General features: G+C 40.7%; 2 protein-coding genes across 2 annotated transcripts; one reads left to right on the forward strand and one right to left on the reverse strand.

Moving 5' to 3' along the window:
• Positions 1-212: 212 nt before the first annotated feature.
• On the forward strand, positions 213-9,277 carry gusb (glucuronidase, beta). Its single transcript, XM_015961804.3, has 12 exons — positions 213-556; positions 681-866; positions 938-1,122; positions 1,249-1,391; positions 1,731-1,918; positions 4,445-4,597; positions 4,680-4,858; positions 5,521-5,667; positions 6,009-6,093; positions 6,667-6,843; positions 6,981-7,116; positions 8,408-9,277. The coding sequence occupies exons 1-12, from the start codon at positions 365-367 to the stop codon at positions 8,557-8,559; spliced, it is 1,923 nt and encodes a 640-aa protein (XP_015817290.1). The 5' UTR covers positions 213-364; the 3' UTR covers positions 8,560-9,277.
• A 3,811-nt stretch (positions 9,278-13,088) lies between these two features.
• vkorc1l1 (vitamin K epoxide reductase complex, subunit 1-like 1) lies at positions 13,089-21,949 on the reverse strand. The gene is made up of 3 exons (XM_015961805.3): positions 21,682-21,949; positions 15,006-15,115; positions 13,089-13,572 (listed from the first exon to the last, which is right to left on the reverse strand). The coding sequence occupies exons 1-3, from the start codon at positions 21,870-21,872 to the stop codon at positions 13,346-13,348; spliced, it is 528 nt and encodes a 175-aa protein (XP_015817291.1). The 5' UTR covers positions 21,873-21,949; the 3' UTR covers positions 13,089-13,345.
• Positions 21,950-22,716: the final 767 nt, after the last annotated feature.

Genomic DNA, 22,716 nt, shown 5'->3' on the forward strand with positions numbered 1-22,716 from the left:
TTGCTGGAGAAGGCCGAGCTATAAACACAAACTTACGTCTTAAGAAACGTTATTTTAATAACGAAACTGCTAAATTTTTTCCAACAGTATAGATGTGTAGTGTATTTTGTCCGAGTGGGTTTGCCGTACTTTGACGTCATCGGCAGTCGAAGGACCCCGAGAACCGATCCTTTTGGATCTTGCACCGACACCGTCTGCTCTCGTCTGTTTTCCAGGCGAGGCGCAGCTCAACTCGAACAAGGCCTCTGATACGAAGCTTGTAGTAGCCACGTGATTAAAATAGCTAGTCACGAGACAGAGAGATCAGGAAGAATGTGAAGCTGCAGCTTGAGTGCTCTTCACGCGCTCCGATAAACAGCTCAGGATGTTCCGTGTTTTGTGTCTGTTTGCTGCCTTCAAGGCGGGCATCCTGCTGGACTCCGGCATGCTCTTTCCCCAGGAGTCCTCCTCCAGGGAGGTGAAGGAGCTGAACGGGCTGTGGGCATTCAGGGCGGACAGATCCCCCACCAGGAACCAGGGCTTCCAGAGGGCTTGGTACAAGAGTCGCCTTGCAGAGGTAGGAAGGGGTTTGAACATTAATACAGTTTTACACTGTATGCAAATAATATATAACATTTGAAATGTATAAACGTATTTTAAAATTCATTACATTCATTAATCCATCCACTAATATTCAATAGACTGGTCCAGTGATTGACATTCCAGTTCCCTCCAGCTACAATGACGTCACACAAGATCCAAACCTGAGAGATTTCATTGGCTGGGTGTGGTATGAGCGAGAGGTGGTGGTGCCAGCCCGCTGGATCTCTGATGGGAAGACACGAGTGGTTCTCAGAGTGGAAAGTGCTCACTATTATTCGATAGTGGTGAGTTTGCCAGGCAGCTTTCTTAGTCATACAAGAGTTGAGATTTGATGCTGATCCCTGTAATCCATTAGTGGGTGAACGGAGTGAAGGTGACAGAGCATGAAGGCGGTCATCTTCCCTTCGAGGCTGACATAGATGGTTTACTCCGGGAGGACCCCACCACCACGACATGCAGGATCACCATTGCTGTCAACAACACCTTGGATCTGCACACTCTGCCTCCAGGCAGCATCCAGTACATGAAAGACCGCACAATGTAATTTTCTTCTGTATAGTCATCACTTTTCCATCATCAGCTTCCTTTTGTTTCCAGGTTACCATTCTCTAATCATTAGATATGTTAGGTGGAAAGGCTGATAGATAAATTCTGCTTGGTCTACAGGTATCCTGAGGGTTTTTTTGTGCAAAACACCAACTTTGATTTCTTTAACTACGCTGGGATACATCGTTCTGTACTCCTCTATACGACGCCTAAAGCTTATGTGGATGACATCACTGTTGTTACAGACTTCTTGGATAGTACTGGTAAATAAACACAATGCTGAGTACACGGACCACCTCTAGGACTAATAGTTTCGTTTGTTATGATTTGCTAAAATCATATTGTAGTAAACAAGTGCAGGACACTAGCCTGGCAAGCCAGACTAAATAAATGTATTATTTATGTATTATTTTTGCAAAGCAAGAATTTGGTCTAGTTCACTAGGCTAGCAGGACACAGCTCAAAGGTCAGAGTTCATGAGCCTCACGGCCTCTGTGGATCATTATGGCCCTCTTATAAGGAGGATCGGGATCAGACGGTCTACCCAGTATCTGCCTGTTAATACCAATTTTTTTATTTGTGCATTTTCTTTTGACTTTCAGGTCTTGTCAGATACAACGTGTCCATCCAAGGAGCAACTTTGGTGACTCTGAAAGTCACTTTGATAGACAAAGATGGCCACTGTGTGGTCTCCTCTAATGACACATCTGGAGTGCTTAAAGTGGTAGATGTGAAGCTGTGGTGGCCATATTTGATGCATGAAAATCCAGGTTATCTTTACTCTTTGGAGGTAAGGGAAAATTACTTTTTACATTAAATTGACTTGTCGATCTCTAACACATTCTAATTCTGAGTAAAATGGCACTTTTCCCACCAAAACAATCACGTTTCATGCATGATTTTGATTATACAAACACATTTTTAGGCATGCAGTCATGCAATATCCTTAGTTGCAATTGATAATTCTGTCAATGTGTCACTCAGTCTTGAAAACAGGTGTCTCTTAAAACAGTGGTTCCCAACCTTTTTCCCAAGGGGCCCCGTTTTTTACCAGTAAAATTTTTGACGACCCCCTCCCATTCTCTCTTCCAGTACAAACAGTATTAAGAAATAATAAAATTGTTCAAGCACATTTTAATATGCTTTGATTCAATAGATAACAGTAATAGTAGGCTCCAGTACAGAACAAAGTCATTAACAAAACCAAACAGAGCATAATGTGCTTGACAGTTTGTATTACTTTTCTGAACACATTGTTTCTTGTAAACACTGATAAATCAATCATTCCTTCCAATAAACATTAAAAAATACACTGAGCAAAATGTACTTAAATGTGTATATTACTGTTTATACTAGATTATTTACTGTAAAGGCTGTGATTAATCAACCAGTCCCATCTTTAATGAACTTTTGACACTTGAAAATAAAACAGTGAGCTGAGCAAAATGTTCTTAAAAGTGTGTTACTTTTTCTGTACTAATTATTTCCTGTCTTAATATCAGTAAACTTTTCACTCATGAAAAAAATGTGAGCAAAATGTAGGCTATAAACAAGTAATAAATGAAGTTTTAACCCCTTAAAGTGGAGAGGTCCGGGCGACCCACTGAGAGGCTTTGGCGCCCCCTTGTGGGGGTCGGGACCCCCAGGTTAGGAACCACTGTCTTAAAACATACCCATTTACCAAATGGTAAAACTCAAGCATTTTGACAATTTTCAAACCTGGAATTTTTATTAGAGCTGCACAATATTAGCAAAACAAGCCATTGCAATTGTATTTTAAAATACTGGATGATGTTCTTTTTTCTTGGGAGGGGCTCTGCTGGGGGGTCCCGCAGGGATCGATCCTTGGTCTTCTTTTGTTTGCAGTTTATCTGCTTCCTCTGGGGTGAGTCTTTCGTAAACATGGCCTATCGTTCCATCTCTATGCTGACGATTGCCAGATACTCTCCATTGTGTCAGGAGAAAGGTCACTATCCAGTCCTTTGTGTCCTGTCTTAACGAGGTAAAGTCTTGGTTAATGGCCAACTTTCTGCATCTGAAAGACAAAGCTAATTGTTTTTCACCCCCAATAGCAGGGCTGTGGGTCGTTATGTTGATCTTGGCCCTCTTTCTCCCTACTCAAAACCAGTTGTCACCAGTCTGGGAGTGAAAATTGACGCTGGACTTAAATTTGATGCTCACATCAACTCTGTGACCCGATCCAGTTTCTTTCACCTGAGACGCCTTGCAAAAATCGAGCCTATGCTGTCAAGAGCCCACCTGGAGCGGGTACTCCATGCTTTTGTAATCTCTAGACTTGATTACTGCAACTCTCTATATGCAGGCCTGGGTCAATCATCACTGCCACATCACATCACACCATCAGACCACATCAGTCCGGTTCAAGCCTCCATGCACTGGCTTCCGGTTTGTTATCATTCACACTTTAAACTCCTCGTCTTTCTTTACAATTTCTTCCAGGGTAGTGATCCCCCCTATCTGGCCACGCTCCTGAACAGACATTCCCCTTCACGCGCTCTGCACTCCTCTGACCCAGGCCTACTCGCTATCCTTCGTTCTAGGTGTCGTACTCGCGGGGACCGGGCTTTCTCAGTCCTAGCACCGTCACTCTGGAACCATTTGCCACCCTCAGTCAGGCTATCCCCATCTCTGCCAGTCTTTAAGAGTCACCTAAGAACCCACCTCCTCCGCTTGGCGTTCCCTGAACGTGTTTGAATTTGGCCTTTATTTATGTTGATTTTATTTCCCTGTTTTCATTGGTCTCTCTATCCCTTGTTTTACCCATTTGTTTTCTACTATATTGTTTTACCTTTTTTTGTAATATTTGAATTGCTTTTATTTTCGATTTATTCATCATATTTAACTTTTCTCATGTACCATGTTCAGCGCCTTGGGCTTCCCGACAGGGTCGCGGAAGGCGCTTTATAAATAAAGCTTTGATTGATTGATTGATTGAAATATTGTGTCGAGTGTCGACAATAACTTCTTTTCAGAATCCTCTGATTTTTTTTAATATATTTTTGGCCAGTTTCATGTCATCCACCTCTGTATTAGTGAGAATATTTTAGTTTGGCCCCAAATAATTATTTTGAATCTGCAGAACCTGATTTCATGGCACTTGGCCAAGATTTACTGAAGCCTTTTTCTGTACTGTTACTTTGCACATTGATACAATAGTTAAATAATAATTTTTTTACTTGTCGTAATATTAATCACTGTCTAAAGCGAAGCATGTTGTCGTACTATTTCCTTTAGGGTTATATTCTCTGAGAGCAGCAGCCATCTCTTATTCTGGTATTTACATTTTAATGTATAGGTGCGCCTAAATGCTGCTGATGGTACATCAACATATGAGGATGTTTATTCTCTACCAGTTGGCATCCGAACCGTCAAAGTCACCAAAAACCAGTTTCTCATCAACAATAAGCCGTTCTACTTCCACGGGGTCAATAAGCACGAGGACTCTGATGTGAGTTCCACTAGAGAAAAGTTTAATGTTCTTTATTTTAAATAACCTAATCATTTTTTATGTTTTCTACCTTGTGTTGTAGATTCGTGGTAAAGGCTTTGACTGGCCCCTAGTTGTCAAAGACTTCAACTTAATGAAGTGGTTAGGGGCCAACTCGTTCCGCACAAGCCACTACCCCTACGCTGAGGAGATCCTGCAGATGTGTGACCGCCATGGCATTGTGGTGATAGATGAGTCCCCAGGAGTGGGCATCAAAGACATGCAAGTCTTTCTTCTTGTGGGGGTTGTGGAAGGCAGAAGATTCCGGAAACAATCCCTAACCCTAGCCCTTTTTTATCACAGCTGCATCCAAAAATTTGTATTACCTGATGGCATTCACTGACATGAAAAAAACTTTGATAGTTTTAGCATTGTTAGCATTAGCTATTAGCTTTTTCAACTAGCCTAAGACCATAGAACGGCAAACATTACTGTGATATAGAGGATGAGTAAAAGAGACTGCAAAACCTCTTCTTAGGTGATATACTTGGATTGAGATTTTGGTCAGAATAATCCAGAAACAACGTGAATGGTAAATGTAAGAGGCTGGTATTAATGGGGATTCTTAGCACGAAATAAGATAAAAGATCACTTCCCTTAGAAGTCTGGATGTTTACACAGTCAGCTGGATAGGTGAGACTTTGATTTGGTTGGTCTTTGGAAGAGGACTGTGACCCCCAATAACCCAGACTCAGCACGGACGAACATTAAGCTGCATTCCACAGTGGCCTTATTTACTTCAGGAGCTCAAATCTATAGAAAATCTATGCCGATAAGTTCAGTTTCTTGTCAAGAAATGCCCAAAAAGGAAGATTTTCAGCTGTCAAGAGACCAAAATGCTACTGACAGGGTGAGAGTGTGTCTGAGATGTTTTGTTTTTATAGTCGCAGTTTTGAGAACGCCTCCTTGACCCACCACCTAGAAGTCATGGATGAGCTGGTACGCCGGGACAAGAACCACCCCTCTGTGGTCATGTGGTCTGTAGCCAATGAGCCAGCTGCAGAGATGCCACCTGCTGGGTTTTATTTCCAGTGAGTACTGTCGATCAAGGACGTAATTTTCACTTTAGAAGTGGGTGGGGGGGACACGGGTGGGGGTGGGGTGGGGGGTATCTTTACAGTATGTTCTAATGGGAAACCGGCTTCAACACAAACGGTTGTTTTCCGCTTGGTCCTAGAGCTCAACCAGTGTCAATTTAATATAGCGTAATATTGTTTTTGGGTGGTAAAAAATGCAGGGGTCAAAACTTGACTTTGGAAAAAGTGTGGGGGGGACATGTCCCCCCCCCCCCCCCCCCCCAAATTACGTCCATGCTGTCGATTCTTGTCTGAAGGTTTGATGATGGACTGAGGCTGAACAAATTTTCCTACAGAATGCTGATAAAACACACCAAGGTTCTGGACCCTACTCGGCCCGTCACCTTCATCACAGACAGCAACTATGCAAGGGATAAAGGAGTGAGTGTGCCAACAACATAGTGCATCAAAGCAGCATCATTTAAATGTGATCTCATTTAAATAAGATTATAGTAGTTTAGGTGTTCTGACTTCTAAAAACTACATCTGGTGAGGAGAGATACTCTTCTTCATTACACATGTTTATGTGTAGCAGCAGGAAGTGATGACTGGACTGCGTTTCTTGTTCTTTTGCTCGCTCACACTGATTGTGCACCACAAGCCACATTCTCCCACACACTTAATCTTCCACACGTCCATCAGCGTTTCTGAGGCGATGTGAAACTGCGTCTTGCCCAAGAGGTTAAACATGTGGGGAGGAAGTTGGGATCAAACCACCAACTTCCTGATTAGCAAATAAACTCAGGACTGAGCAATTTTTTAATCGAGTTCAATGCAGAAAAAGGTGACAGCAGCTGTGTGGGAGTTTTGTAGTCCTTAAAACTGACAGAGCATCTTTACGGAAGTAGTATTTCATATTCCTGGGAAACGTGAATGCTGTTATTCCCTAGAGAAATTATTTCACCGTGTTTGAGAATATCTCCACAGCCATTTCTTTCCTTCTCACTTCTCCAGGCTCCCTATGTGGATGTCATCTGTGTAAACAGTTACTTCTCCTGGTACCATGACCCGGGCCATCTGGAGGTCATCCAGATCCAGCTCAACACCCAGTTTGAGAACTGGTATGGAAAGTACCAGAAACCCATCATCCAGAGTGAATATGGGGCAGACGCAGCGCCGGGGTTTCACAGTGTGAGTGTAGCACTAATTACCAACATGTCTGCTGCTACTATTAAAATAAAACACAATAAATACACAAGTTTAGGTACAACACATTTATTAATTAGGATCTCATTGTGCTTGACCTTCGTTTTGTTCTCACTGTGCAGGATCCACCCGTCATGTTTACTGAGGAGTATCAGAAATTAGTCCTGCGTGATTACCACAGTGTGTTCGACCAGAAAAGGAAGCTATACGTCGTTGGGGAACTCATCTGGAACTTTGCTGACTTCATGACTACTCAAGGTGAAGCAGATCTGCTCAAAAATTCCTGTTTTATTAACCCTCTTATTACCAACCTGTCGCCGCTGACAGGATTGGACATGCGCACTTCTCATTACCATAATTCCTGAACCGTTCAAGATATCTGTAAAATTCCAAAAGTGCTGAAAAGATTAAAAATGGGACTTTTCGTGCATGTACAATGTATTATGGTAGCCACCGGGATTCCCTGTCTTGAGCTCAACGAATCACAACACAGATTTAGAGACGTGCTGAGTTTGTCATCCAAAATGCTCCGTTTTATAACTTTTGAGTGGCTGATCAGATTTTAAAAATTCCAATGGTTCCTAAAAGTACATAAAAGCAGCTTTTGGAAATATTGCTACGAGGGGAAATCCTGCTGTACAGCCTGATTGAAACGGAGCACAGCAGAGCACAGCAGAGCACAGCGCCACGGTGAAAGCGGATAACGGAACGGGGAAGCTAATCAGCATAAAAAGCCGGCATAAAAATTTGGAAATGCCTCAAAGAAAATCAACACGATCTATTAGGTGTCCCAGAAGGCTTATATCTGAAGACAGTGACCACGAAGGACAGATCTCCGTTGAACCAGGGTATGAATGTTTGTTCAGTCTTTATTTTTAATTTTTTAATTTGAACAACCCTCAACTATTTGCTAATTGTAAGAGTCGGCTTCATTCCAGCATTATTTATCTTTTTACAATAAATAATTATTTTAGCTAAAACAAATGTTTTTGGTATAGCAGTAAATTATTATAAGTAAATTATATTATTTGCAGGGACTCTGCCTGCAGCTGGAGAGAAACTGCTTCAAGGTCTACCACATCAAATAAAAATGTCTGAAAGTTTACAAAAATAAATGGTCTTAAAAACAGCTAAAAAAGATACCAAGGTTCACACTTTTTTAAGAATAGATGCAATATAGTTCAAAGTTTAAATTGTTCATTCCAAATTGTTTGCCCAAGTCATTTTGAAATTCATGTAAAAAAAATTCAAATCCGTTTTTTGCTTTTTTCACTTTTAAGCTGATTTTTTTAAAGGCTTTAATAGAAATAAATTCTAAATACAAACCGTGCACTGAAAGTTGAGGTTGTTCTGAAAAAAGGAGAAGAGTTACACACACTTTGCACTTTTTATTACAGTTTTACAGCCATGAGATTAAAAAAATACCAGGCGGCCCTGTTATAATTATGGTCATAAGAGGGTTAACGCTCTGTTGTAAATGTTGACACTAAAATCAGAAAAATTTCATAAATTATTATTTAAAGCTTTTTTTCCTCCTGTGTGTGTGCAGGTGTCACTCGTATGGTGGGGAATAAGAAGGGGATTTTTACTCGGCAAAGACAACCCAAAGAGGCAGCTTTTATTCTGAAGGAGAGGTACTGGAGACTAGCTAATGAGACCGGCCGGCTGCCTCTGTGGACCAAGTATCCCTGTTCACACTGACCCATACACTAGTGATCAGACTCAATATAAACTATGTGCCTTGCTATGAGATCAAATGTAGTATTTTAGAAAATCAGTTATTAAAATCATTTTCTTTTTAGTTAATTTACAATGGGGATACATCAATGTGAAAATGTGGGCCAATGTCGATGTCCGATATTAATATCCCTGTTAAACCAGATAACCAATATTTACCTATATTACATTGATATAGGAAGAAAATATCAATACACTGAAATATTGTGATATTTTGTATCAATTTGTTATTGAGAATGTATATGCAACCAGACCGATATCGTTAAGTTAAAAAAATGACTCAATGGCCATTAACGATGTTGATGCTGATATATCGTGCATCCCTAAATTACAACTATTCTGTAAAACATGACTGTTATTTTTACTTCCTTCAGTGGAATGGCATGAATAACTTTACAAAAAGAAAACATGGTTGCTAAAATGTTAATTTTTAAGTAAATAGATGTCAATCGTTCTGACCTCATGTTGAAAGTGGTTGTTCAGTGCAAAATTTTAGTATTTTTTTTCTTTGTTTTTCACTCTAAAATTAATTGCTGAGCAATAAAATATGCAGAGTATTTTTAATCTTAATGTGAAAACTGAATCTGACCAAAACTCTTACGTTTTTTTATAGGAAAATGAGCAGATAATACAGTATCTGATGTATTTCAAAGAATATAATAATAAAGACAATGATTCTTTACTTTTTTGTATTTTCTGCATTTTGCTTTTTCCTCATGTTAAACTCCACCAGTTTGATGAAGCTCCATTCACACATGTTGATATTACAATATATTGCGTAGCTCTATAGTAATCAAACGGTGTATTAGAATTTGGACATTATCTGCCAATGACTTTTATTATAACTGAATACACTTAAGTGTAAAACTATAGTGCTTATAAACAGCATTGGAAAAGTATTGGGAGATTTTTCCTGTTTTTACTTTTCTCACTTAAAACAATGATCAAGATTAGACAAAAAAATAATCTGAGTAAATCTAATTTTCTAACCTACTGAGGGAACAAAGCAATCAAAACAAATCTGGGCTTATGTGAAAATAATAGCTTTTTTGTTAAACCCTGAATTAACTAATTAAATACATTATTCGTAAAGCGGAGTTCAGTTTCACTAGCTACACCTAAAGAATTAAAACAATTCAAAATAACTTGTGTGACAACATGAAGATCTAAAAGATCTCAAAAAGCAACACAGCATGCCTCATTCTAAAGTGCTGCAGGCCTTACTTGGTTAAGGTCAAGAGATCATGGTTCAATAATAAATTTAAAAAAATGGCAAAGTTCCAAGGTCAAAACCTTATCTGAGTAAAAACCTGTCACACATTAGCGGAAAATAAACCTTGATAATCATAAAAGCCTGGTAAACTTTCTTTGGACTGACGAGACCAGAGTGGATCTTTCTGGAAGGTGTTCTGATTACATCTGGTGTAAAACCATTTCAGTCAAACATGGTGGTGGTAGTGTGATGGTTTGGGCTGCTTCACTGCTTTAGGACCCGTATGAACTCTGCAGCCTTTCCCACTTGGGCTAGTAGAAAGAAAATGTTTCTATTGGGGGTATATCAGCCCTCAGATAAAAGCAGCTCGGCAAACAGAAAAAAATATAAAACTTGAATTGAAATAACTAAATGACAGGAGGTTTCAGAGGGAATGTTTTAATGGTAGATCATTTCCACATAACGACCGTTCAAAATGTGCTCAAATGAATCTGGATTTATGGCGCCTTCCTTCCTACCATTCATGTAACACTTGTCCATGTAAGAAAATACAGCATTTTAAAATATTAAATATATTTGGCAATACAGAAACAATCCAGTTTTTCCTCCACAATGAAGTTTAATAGACTTTTTTTTTTGCTGACACATTGATTTCTGTCTGTCCATCCCCTCAACTTTAGTCACGGTTTTTACTAAAATAACCCAGAATGTTAACAGTCGATACAAGGGCACGATGATGAAAAAAAGCGTATTACAATCTTATTTGAACAGAACGGGTTTCTAGCTAACAAACAGGTCTAGCTAGATGATCACAACAGGAGGAGTGTACAGTGGAGAACACAAATAGAAAAGAACAGCCAGTGGTTTAACAGGGTGTTACTGGATTATAGATCTTTGGGAATTACCAATTTATGATCCCAGGAAAGCAAGCAGAAGTGCCTGTTACCATTCTCTGTTTTCCAAGGCTGTTACTGTTGCTTATCTTTGGCTCAAGGCCTAGTGATCAAACAGAAGGCACTTTTGTTGGCATTGGTGATGCAACTAACATGGCAGTTATCCCTCAGGGCCTCGGTAAGCATTGATGAGAACGTAGTATGGATCTCTGTGAAATCAAGAAACTCAATATTTAACATTTGTCCACCAAATCAATCTACACCAGCTTCATAGACCTGGGAGTAAAAGGTGGTTAATTAAACCTTGCTCATGCCTGATTACACACACGCACACACACGTCGGTTCTGGGTTTGTTTTTTAGATTTTTCTTAAGAAAGAATAAGTCTGACGAAGCAAAACTAAAGATTGGTTTGAATGTTTTTGCTCCATTGCAACCACTAATGTTAAAATTTAAAAAAACTAAATTCACACGATTTTCTTCTCCGTCGCAGCAAAGAATGCAGCTATAGAGACGATGAAAAATAGTATCCATCACAGTGACGGTGATGTTTCTATGACCAGTGTGAACTAATATCTCACCTGTTGTAGAGTGCGCAATGAACAACCTCAGTTTTGATAAACAGAGATTAGTCCTGAACAAACAGATGAGCTAATGGCTACTAGAATAACCATGCTTTGTGAATTCATGACATACATTTTTTAGGATATTATTTGTGAAGATTGCTGATTTTTATTTATTCGTTTATTTTTTTAGATTAGAAATGTAACTGGACAGAGCTAATCTGTTTCTTCAAACTGAGGCTGTTCAAAGAGCTAACTTACAAAAGGTGAAATTGTTTGGTTTTCTAACAACCCCACTTCTGAATTTAATAACTACAAATACATGGCGTGCTTTGGAAACTAGTTAACTTACTCAAGTAGGAAACCGGGGATCAAAAAATGCCAAAACCTTTAAAAAAAAAAAAAGAAAGAAAGAGGGCCTTAATTTTAATCCCAAGGCTGCTTATTGTAGTTTTTCACCAGAAGTGAATTATTGATCATCCAGACAAGATAAGTCTCATCGCCTCTCTTCTAAAACATGAAAAAACAACCAATTACCACAGTTGAGCCACCCCTTTACATATCTTGGAAGGAATGTCTAATGGTCAAGGATGAATTATGAATGTAAAGACTATCCTCCTCTAGAAGCAGCATGTTTTCCCCTTACACTGGTTTAGATTGGCCTGATTCTGGATGTGACACAATGGACATGGACATTTTTCAACAAAAATACAATGACTTTTATAGCAGATCTCACTTGTGCGGTTTGTGTCAACAAACCAGAAAAAAAAATTGTTTTTTATGTTTTATTCACACCCTGAAGATGAACTGTAACTCAGCTGGATCAGATCGCTGCTACTGTTCAGTGGACATCACATGCAAAAGCCTGATGAGTGTTAGTGTAACCACAGGATGAGATGCCTCATCCACCGGGGCCTTCTGCTCCTGGAGCAGACAATCACAGTGTAGCAGCCTTTTGCTACCTCATGAGACCATTTCAGACAGGGAGAAACACTTCACTGGTATCTTTATTTACAAAATTGTGATCATAAAAATAAAGCCATGCCCCTGAAACGATAAAACAATGAGGAAATTATAAAATTGTGTAGACATTACCCACTCTACCCACCCAAATACACTTATTTAATTCACCTTAACACTCCTTTAGGCACAGAAGTCTCAATGGATTCCACGTGTGTGGTGGTCAGGAATGCATTTCACACACAACACACACACACAAACAGACAAACATGAGGGGTGACTTTATGCAAACTCTGTGAAAAGAAATTAAATCCACTTAGATCAAACCAGAACGTTGGAACAGAAGAACACATCCTCAAGACTCAGCCAATCACACGATCACCTCGTCTTCCACAGTTGTTTACATTTCTGTTTTAATCATTGTGTCGACACTAAATCACAATCTAGCCTGAAATATTGCTCAGCAGCTATTTACAGAATTGCAAAGAAATAAAAAAGACAAATCTGATCTACACACAATATCTCACATTGTCCCATGTTCATTTTAGTGGTCCTTGTCAAAAAAATAAAAACTACAAAGTGTAAACATGGAGAAAAAATATCAAAATGAATACTAGATGTTTTCAGTATCCCCCTACCCATCCTGCCTTATAGACTTTTCTGCAAACTGTCCGGTAACCAAATGCGTGGGGTTCTTTTTGTCTAATTTTAGAATATTTAGCTCAGAGTTTTAGTGCAGCAATAAAAAGTTTTACAATTTCAAGTACACCACTTTAAATGATCCGTTTCTTCCTCTGTCCTGCAATCCGTTTTGCTTCAGCTCGCATGGGAAACACACACACACACACGCACACACACACACACGGCCCCAAAGTAAAAGGTTAAACAAGGAGACAAAATAAGGGGGGGGGAATCATCTTTCATTTACAAATCCTTCAGTGTTTGCAATCATTATTGAGATGTCAGGCCCCACATTTATGTTATTTTCTTCATTTTTTTTAACACACAGCAGAATAAACATTGTTTGGAAGCAAGGTCTCCTGGTGGCAAGTCAAATGTTCAGAGGTCACGTTCTTTTTGTTTTGTTGTCGTTGGTATAATTTTCCTGCCATTCTCGGCAGCTTAGTCCTGCTTGGCCTCAAGCTGCTGCTTCCAGGCCTCGTTCAAGTAAACCAGTCGCTTGTAGTTGAGAATAAAGAGAATGAAGTTCAACGCGTATGTGGTGATGCAGATGATGCAAACGTCCTCCAGGACAAAGTAGAGGATGTAGCCCAGGTAGAGTGAGCCCACCACTGACAAGATGGACGTCATCATGAGAAAAAGGGCGGCCATTGCACTGACAGTCATTCCTAATGGCAAGAAACACAAACTAAAGCTTAGCAGAGTTTAAAAAAGAAACACACACACAAGCATCTTGAGTCCGCTCAGCAGACTGGTCATGTTAGCCGCCACATTAGGTGGAAATAAATAAATAAATAAATAAAAATAAAAAATCAACATCAAAGAAAATCTGAAAAATCCAAAGAATTTGCTGTTTGGTTTAACAAAAAGTAAAAAAACAAAAGTTAATTTATTTTACGCTTCCTGCCAGTTCCACAATATCGCCTTTCAAACAGATATTTATGTCTGCAGTGCACAGAGCAGCTCACACAGCACAGGTAGGTTACTCTCTCAAAAGGTCTTTTTTTGGATCACACAGCTAATAGAGGAAAAACAAATGAGAGATTATAACGTTTATGGAGAGTAAACTTTTCATTTTTAATGTTTAATCAAAAGATCCTTAATCATGGATTACGACATTTAATTCCCTCGTTAAAATTAAATGAAATTTGGCTGTGTTCATGCTGTTATCACGAAACTTCAGTATTGAGGAAAAAAAACACCAACCAGATGTTTAATTTAAACTGGTGCTGATGGGGAGATAAACTCAGCCTGCGAACTAGGGCTCCATTGATTACTCACCAGCACACTCATTCTTGCACATGTGTAAGTAATTCAGCCAATTCAAGCCTTAACTACTCAGCTTTACTTTCTGTCTGTTTGAGTCATGCCTCTTCTGATTGGTTGTTCAGATTGGGAGGTTTAGTGAGCAGAGGGGAGAGGTAATGCCACCGTTTGATAGATAACGGCAGTGATGAAATATAAACCTGTCAAATAATCAGGAAAAATAGAGAAAGGCATCATTGGTTGCAGATGTCCTATTGTGCATATTTGGGATAGTGTCCGTCAGATTAATATCCTGAAAATAACCTATGTTATAAATGTAACTGCTGGCATTTAAAATGGAAATTGTGGCTCTCTGTGGCAGTTTGGGCTAACTGGGCTACTGTGGTTTTAGTCAAATGAGTCATAGCTGCTGTGGGAAAAAGGACCTCTTGCTCCATGCCACGGCCCAGGTAGCCACACGGGCCTGCAGGCCACCCTGCTGGCAAACATGTCAAACCAGCACAAGTGAATCAGCAGCACCATCTACGAGCCGAGAGGGAAGAAGAATGCCACCAAAGGAGGAGCAGACATTCAAGTTCAGACGAGTCACATATAAACAGAAATATTCACAACTCTTCATGGTGAATTAAAAAAACAACATACAGACAACAATGCTCATATTAAACTGCTCTCACAGATCTAAAAGTTGTGAATATGACTGTACTTGAATATAGCTGCAACACAAGATGGTCAAGAGCTAAGCGAGTGTTTGTTACTTGAGGAAAAAGCTGCTGGGATTAGCTGTTTGAATTTTCTGTAATGACACGTTACTTTGGCTGAGATCATCACATCTTACCTAGTAGGAGCTGAAAGGCATAAAAGAGGACCCCATAGACACTGTTGGGTTGGTTCAGGGCACTATCGTTTCCAAATATTGAGCCCAAGAGTCCAAATCCTCTACCCCACCTAAAGCAGAAAAACACGAGCAAAGACGATCGTTCAGAAACAAACCTGTCAAAACTCTACGAGCTGGAAAAGAGAAACAAGTGTGTGTGTGTGTGTGTGGGGGGGGGGGGGGGGGGGGACTGTAAAATAAATAATAATTTTAAAAAAATCAATGCAAGATCAGAATGTTTATTCCCAGGAATTATTTCCAGGTTTTGCTTTTGAGGAAGTTACCCATTCTGTTCTTTATTAGCAGTTAGAGGAATTTGCAAAGGGAGGCATTGTTTGCTATAAAGCTTGCAAATTGCTTCAGGCAAGTATTAGATTTACGATACAGAACTAAAATAATTTAAAAAAAAACTTCTGACTTGGGTGTTTTTGGAGAAAGAAAAATTTGTTAAACTGGGCCACAATCTGCGTCACTACGGAGACTATTGATCACCAAATTATCATTCCATTATTCTTGCTCTCAAAGAAGTTGTTAAACGTCTGATTATTGCCATTCAATAGTGCATTAGAGCCAGTTTCTGTCAGTCCATTCAAAAGTAAATAACTCAAAAACTATAATAATAGTCACTTAAAATAATAATCCCCCTGCTCGTCTTACTACAATGGGGAAACAAGCTTTTAGCAGATCTGCACCCTTTCTATGGAATTCCCTCCCAGTTGAACTTAGAAATATCACGTCTCTCCAGCTTTTTAAATCTAGGCTGAAAACACATTTATTTAAAGCTGCCTGTGTAATTGTAAGTGTAATTATGACCCAGTGGTGACGTTATGCTGGTTGTTTTTAATTTGTTGGTTTTATTGTGTTTTATTGGTGTGATTCATTGTGAAATAAAATGTATTCCGTCCATCCGTCCATTTTCATCCTCTTATGCGGAGTCAGGTCGAGGGTGCAGTACCCTAAGTCAAGAGGCCCAGACTTCCCTCTCCCCAGCCACTTGGGCCAGCTCCTCCGGGGGAAATCCCAAGACGTTCCCTGGCCAGGTGAGAGACATAGTCCCTCCACCGTGTCCTGGGTCTACCTTTAGGCCTCCTCCCGGTTGGACGTACCCGGAAAACCTCACCATGGAGGCGTCCAGGAGGCATCCTGACCAGATGGCCGAGCCACCTCAACTGGCTCCTCACGATGTATTATTGATGATAAAATGTATTATTATTATTAAAATCATATTCTAGTACACAACGTGCCTAGGACAGTGAAATGGTCAGAGTTCAATAAATCGTGAGACATAGTATCGTCGTGATAAGTACTGTATTGCCAGAATTTCACCAATACACATCCCTAAGTGTTCATAAACTTTAATATTTATCATTGCGGTAAAATAAATTGGTGTGAAAAATCCCAGAGCTAACATTTCACAACCTAAAAATCAAGGCCGATCAGGTTGTGAGAAAGTTCACTCAATTATGAAACGTAGTGAGTCCTAGACAGTTTGCATTCCAGTGAGTTGGTGAGCATGTGTTTGTTAAGACTTCATAAACAGGTGCGCAGATAGGGTGGGGGACGGGGGGGATCTGTCCCCCCAGATTCAGATTGGCCCCGATCCGTCCCCCGCACGAAGGCCAGAAAGAAGACAAAATCGGAGGTTATAAGCGCTTGAAGCTCCTTTTTCCAATTACATTGAATGCAGCATGACATAAACAAACACTAACTCCAGAGGCGCCAAAGTGGTTGCTGCTAGGATGCAGGATGAAGCGAAAAAGACAACAATTACTGCGTATTTAAAAAAGACCAACAGTGTAAGTAGGTGGAACCGATCTGTCTGTTTATGCATGTTGGTTCTAGTTTCAGTACGTTGTTGTCAGTGTTGGGACTTACTCGTTAAAAGCGCCAAAGCCTCATTGCTGACTTTAACAATCTCATCTACAAATATGATCCCTCATGAAGTTACTACTTTACATCAGAAGATAGTGGAGATGTGCAATCTTCAGGCTGAGCAAAGTTTTGGAGTTTTTTGAGCTTGAAAAACGCCTCCCGCCGTGACGCTCCCAGTCGGAGAGAGGAGGAGATGCGCGCAGCATGAAGAGCGCAAATATGAGATAAAACGTATAATTGCCGGCAGGTCTGGTCTTTGTTGACTGATCACTTTGTCTGGTCATGACTGACTCTGATTATGAAGCAGAATATTGACTGATGAAGAAATTCACTCATCCAGCCGGGAAGATTGACGCTGCTGCAGCATCAGACAGCTGGTGCTGCACGAAAGGTGTGTGGAGTTTACAAGCTCCAACCATTGGGTTTGATGTTGGTTTAACCTTCTTTCGGACGTGATGGATGTAGAAATGATGGTAAAAATACCGCTAACGTGACAAACGTAGCGACAATGTAAAAAAAAAAAAAGCCGTAAAAAGGGGCAGATGCCGATGCGTTAGATATGGAAGTCAAAGTGTGCCACATATTCATAAAAAAAGGTAAAATATAAAATTTAAAAAGAGCTTTATATATTTAAACTTTCCAAATATAATGAAAATTTCTAAATAATGTAAAAATAAGAAGGAACATCTGTTGGTCAGAAGCTGAAAAGTTTGGGAACCACTGCTTTAAGTGACAAGTGAATATTGATTTTTAAATATATTTTATGTGCAGTTTTTTAGGGCTTTTATGTTTTCTGTAAAGATTGGTATGCTGAAACTCATTTAATGTTTTGCATAAAGCATGAGGTTTTGGTTAGTAATCGATTGGGTGAATAACAAATGACTGAATTGGATAGTGTTGATCAGGCAGTGCTTTGTTGTCAGCGTTCCACTGCATAATGGCTTCTAAAGGTTGGTTTATGCTTGACGCGTCTGCGAGGTTCGCACGGCTCTGCGCGGCGAAATTGCGTCATTTTAACAACCACGCCCCTCCACCGCGCCTCCGCACGGCCCAAACTTTCCGCAACGCGCACCTAGGAAATTTTCTAACCACACGGACGGTCGGACACGGAGAAACATGGCGGACCGGCAAGAACTAGTATGGCAGAGGTTCGTAAATACAGACATTTGCATGATTCAGCTCTCAAAGACCACCGTGATCAACATGTTAATAATTCTTGGAGAGAAATAGCTTGCACTGTCGGAAAAGATGAGGATGCTGTTAAAAAATGCTGGAATGCCATGTTGTAAACAACAGTAATTTCTACTTCTACTATGGTGTAGAGTTGGATGCATGCTGTAGAGCTCCATGCTGCCCCCTACAGTTTGGGAGAATATTGGCTCACCGCAGAGACAAGCCGCATGAACCATAAACGCTGCAAGTTGTGAAGCGCGTTCCATCCACGAGCCGCATCACCAAGCGGAAAGTGAATGCGTCAAGCATAAACCAAGCTTAACACGTATATAATAGTGTTAGTTTTTTTGTAAACCATTGGAGGAAATTACGTAAACACAAACTGACTGAGCTCTAGTTAAGGCTCTTGCAATGGTTTGTGTTTGTGTACGTGCGTTAGAGGTGTGAATCTTCACTTGTCTCCCGATTCGATTACGATTATTGGGTAAACGATTCAATTCGATTCGATATCCCGATGCATCACGATTATTTCATATTGATTTGTTTTCATCGATAAATAGAAGTCAGATAATTGCTTTTTATTTTTTATTAAAAACGTAATTGACAACCTGCCGTCCCTCAAAAGCTCTCCATTCACAACAGGTTAGGACAAAACATTTTTAACATTTAAGAAGATTTAACAAAGTAAAACAATCTGTTTTCTCATTCAACACCACACTTCAGGCTGAGAAAAACACGCTTTGCAAAAACTCGCAAAATCTGAAAAAATACTGAAAACCAATAAGGACACATAATGTAAGAATAAAATACATAATGGGTTCATATATGAGTGTTTAATGTTTCTGAGCAGCTTTAGAGTCAGATGTTTATGCCGTGAAGGGTGTCAGAAATAACACCAAATGAAATGTTTGACTTAGTCGTCGTCGTCGTCTTCCTCCGCTTGTCCGGGTCCGGGTCGCGGGGGCAGCATCCCAACTAAGGAGCTCCAGCCCGTCCTCTCCCCGGCCACCTCCAACAGCTCATCCGGCAGCACCCCAAGGCGTTCCCGGACCAGATTGGAGATGTAACCTCTCCAAAGTGTCCTGGGTCGACCCGGGGGCCTCTTGCCGGCAGGACATGCCCGAAACACCTCCCCAGGGAGGCGTCCAGGAGGCATCCTGACCAGATGCCCAAACCACCTCAACTGACTCCTTTCGATCAAGAGGAGCAGCGGTCCTACTCCGAGTCCCTCCTGAATGTCCGAGCTCCTCACCCTATCTCTAAGGCTGAGCCCGGCCACCCTACGGAGGAAACTCATTTCGGCCGCTTGTATCCGCGATCTCGTTCTTTCGGTCATTACCCAAAGCTCATGACCATAGGTGAGGATTGGGACGTAGATCGACCGGTGAATCGAGAGCCTGGCTTTCTGGCTCAGCTCCCTCTTCACCACGACAGATCAGATCTGCGTCCGCATCACTGCAGACGCCGAACCAATCCGCCTGTCGATCTCCCGATCCCTCCTACCCTCACTCGTGAACAAGACCCCGAGATACTTAAACTCCTCCACTTGAGGTAGGACCTCTCGCCCGACCCGGAGGTGGCAAGCCACCCTTTTCCGGTCGAGAACCATGGTCTCAGATTTGGAGGTGCTGATCCTCATCCCAGCCGCTTCACACTCGGCCGCAAATCTACCCAGCAAGAGCTGAAGGTCAGAGCTGGATGACTTAGTTTGTTATTTTATTTGAACCCAGTGGTTCATTTCTGAAATGTTTGAGAACGAATCAAGTTCTGTTTGATGCAGAAAATAATAAAACATAAAACAAATTCTAAACTTCCAATAATATTTAAGATGTGTGTTTTTTTTCTTTCTGATAATAACACCAGCAGAAGGCTGTGGGCTGGATTAGGATTAAATTACCCAGCTGATGTATCTCCTTCACTAACCAGCTAACTACAGACGTTTCCACTAACCTGTCCTGTGTAACCCTCACCCTTTAACCCTCATGTCCATGCTGTCTCTGAGGAGAAGATAGGAGACAGACCTCCTGTAACTTAAAATGAATCAAAGCTTCCTCCCAGTTTCTCTTTAAGCTGAATTTAACATCAGTTTATAATCATGAAAAAAAAGAATAAAGTGGAACAAAAACTTCTATCTTCTATTTTTCTCTCCTTTTAACTTCTCTGTGTCCCTAAATAAAAGATGATTATGCTGCAGCCACAGTCACTCTCCCCTGCCACCTCCCCAAGACCGGATCTCCCAACATCACAACACTCGGTCTGACTGAGCACTTGAAATAATAATTAAATTATGAAAATAATAATGCGTGTTTGGAGGAGCGTCTGCCGATCCTCTCTCTTGTGTGAACAGACAATGTCGCTCTCTCAGTTGCTGTGCGAGCAAGCGGAGCGCGCCACTCGACAACCCGCTAAATTAACTTAATTCACGGCCCAAATCCAACAGAACCAGTCGGGCTGAATCGGTTCCGGTTCGGTATCAGGTTACAACTTCAGCGCTCAGCCCTGCTGTACCACATAAAGGCAAAACGATACTTGGTAAATGCGGAGGACGCTCACTCTGACAGCTTTGGATGCTGAGCTGGTGCCGCCATTAAAAAAACAAAAATACATTCCACTATAATCGATTATGGCATACTCTTCTACGATGCAGAATCGTTTATGTCTGCATCCCGATGCATCGATTATTTGATTATTTTCCTCAGCTCTAACGTGCATGCACGTGTGTATGTGTTTGGGGGAAGGTACATTGGTACTTTGTCCCCCCCAGTTTGAAAATCCTATCTGCGCCCCTGTTCATAAATGATGTCTTCGTTCATTTACATATCAGTTGCCACAGCAAAACCTTGTCTGACAGCTAAGCACCTTTGCCTGAGTGGTCTTTATGCAGTAATCTTAACTTGAAGCAGAGATTGCACGTGACATTTTGAGAAAAGTCAACTCATACCTGAAAGAAAACATGTTGTGGCTGCAGATGTACGTAACACAGTAACATCTGATTCCAGTACTGCCCCGTTGATGTGTTTAATGTCCCTGTGAGTGAGTGTTTGTCTTTTAATCGTACTGATAGCAGGAAATGTCAGGAGGAATTCTAGCGACAACTGCACACAGACATCCATCAATAACAAAACTTAACAAGAAAATCCACATTTTCTTCAGCTGAGTATATCTAAACGTGCACAACAACGTAGCTCGTCAGTACAAACTACCAGCTACAGTGCTAAACCTGGCGTTACACATGTGTAAACCAGTTGGGTCTGATACATCTGCCGAACTTCAACTCATAGATTAGTTATTTGACGTGTCTCCGGTGATAGCAAGCCGCCCAGAAGTCTGCTAACGGTTAGCAAAGTTAGCTCCGCCAAGCTAGACTGCTAATGCTAGTAAAGGCAGTTAACTTGGTTCAGACAGGGTTTTCTAGTCACTAAAGAGCTTTTAGCAATTCTGCATTTAAATTGTTAAAGAGTTAGCCCGGGGTTCAGGGCAGCCTTGGCTATATGACAATTAAAACCACGCAGCCCTTCCCAGATTGCCATAACAGCAGGCGGCTTCATGGAGCGCCACAGACAGAAGGCGCTCTTTGCTCAATTCAAATTACCTTGAGCTGAACACTTTTGAACAGCTGATGGAGCTGCTGACGTCGCACAAGGCCGTATAAGTCGGGTCTCGTCCCTTTTCCCTCTCGACGTGAAAAGCATACAGAGAGATTAGGATGCCCAGGAGGCAAACGAGAAGCCTAGCTATTCTTTCCCACCTAGGGGTGGACACTCTCAGGACGGGCGCCGCCATCACTCTGTAGCCTAGCTGGAGACACGCAAACAGACGCAGCGAGTCGGCCTGTAAAGACAGAGCTGCGACGTGAAAAAGCGTCAGGACGTGATACAGCTTTGGGGGCGGGGATCTGAGGGCATCATCAAAACATCAGCATATGTGCTTGTGTCAAAACTTTTTTTGATCTGTCAAAATGGTAAAATGTGTCAAAATGTTTTATTTCTCTAGTTTATTTTCAAATCTCATTTAGCACTACAACTATCTTTTTTGTTGCTGTTGTTGCTCTGAGGTCCTGGTATTCATTGTTCTTTTGTTCGGTTTTTGCATCAATAAAAAAACATGTCTTTAACTGAAATTCATTCAGAATCCCCGAGATCAAGCCCAACTTTGCTTTCCTATTTCTCAACACTGCAGTAGTTGGATATTTGGTGATACTGTTGTGACATATCATTGTTGTAGTCGAATAAAACACTTATAAATGGCTTTTTTTGCCATTTATCTTTACCTTTATCCAACTAATTAAAGCTAAAGTCGTACTAACCCGCCAAAGGACTGGTAGTCCAAAAATTCCTAATAGTTTACACACCAGTAGACCAATCCAGCAGTGTCAATTTAAACAAGTTCATGTAAGCATGAACATGCTTAAAACTAAATAGAATAGAAAATACATTTTCTATATTGTCCCTCAGAGGGGTAATTTTGTTGTAACAGCAGCAAAGCAGATTGACAGTAGCCTACATGTTTACACACAGCTTCACACAGTTTACATGTCAACTAGTAGCCGAACTGTCAAAAGTGCTTGAGTCGGCTAGCGTTATTAAACATTTTAACAAATATAATAAAGTTAAACCTAAAATGCCCA

Source organism: Nothobranchius furzeri, chromosome 10 (genome assembly GCF_043380555.1).
Source record: "Nothobranchius furzeri strain GRZ-AD chromosome 10, NfurGRZ-RIMD1, whole genome shotgun sequence".
Taxonomy (NCBI): domain Eukaryota; kingdom Metazoa; phylum Chordata; class Actinopteri; order Cyprinodontiformes; family Nothobranchiidae; genus Nothobranchius; species Nothobranchius furzeri.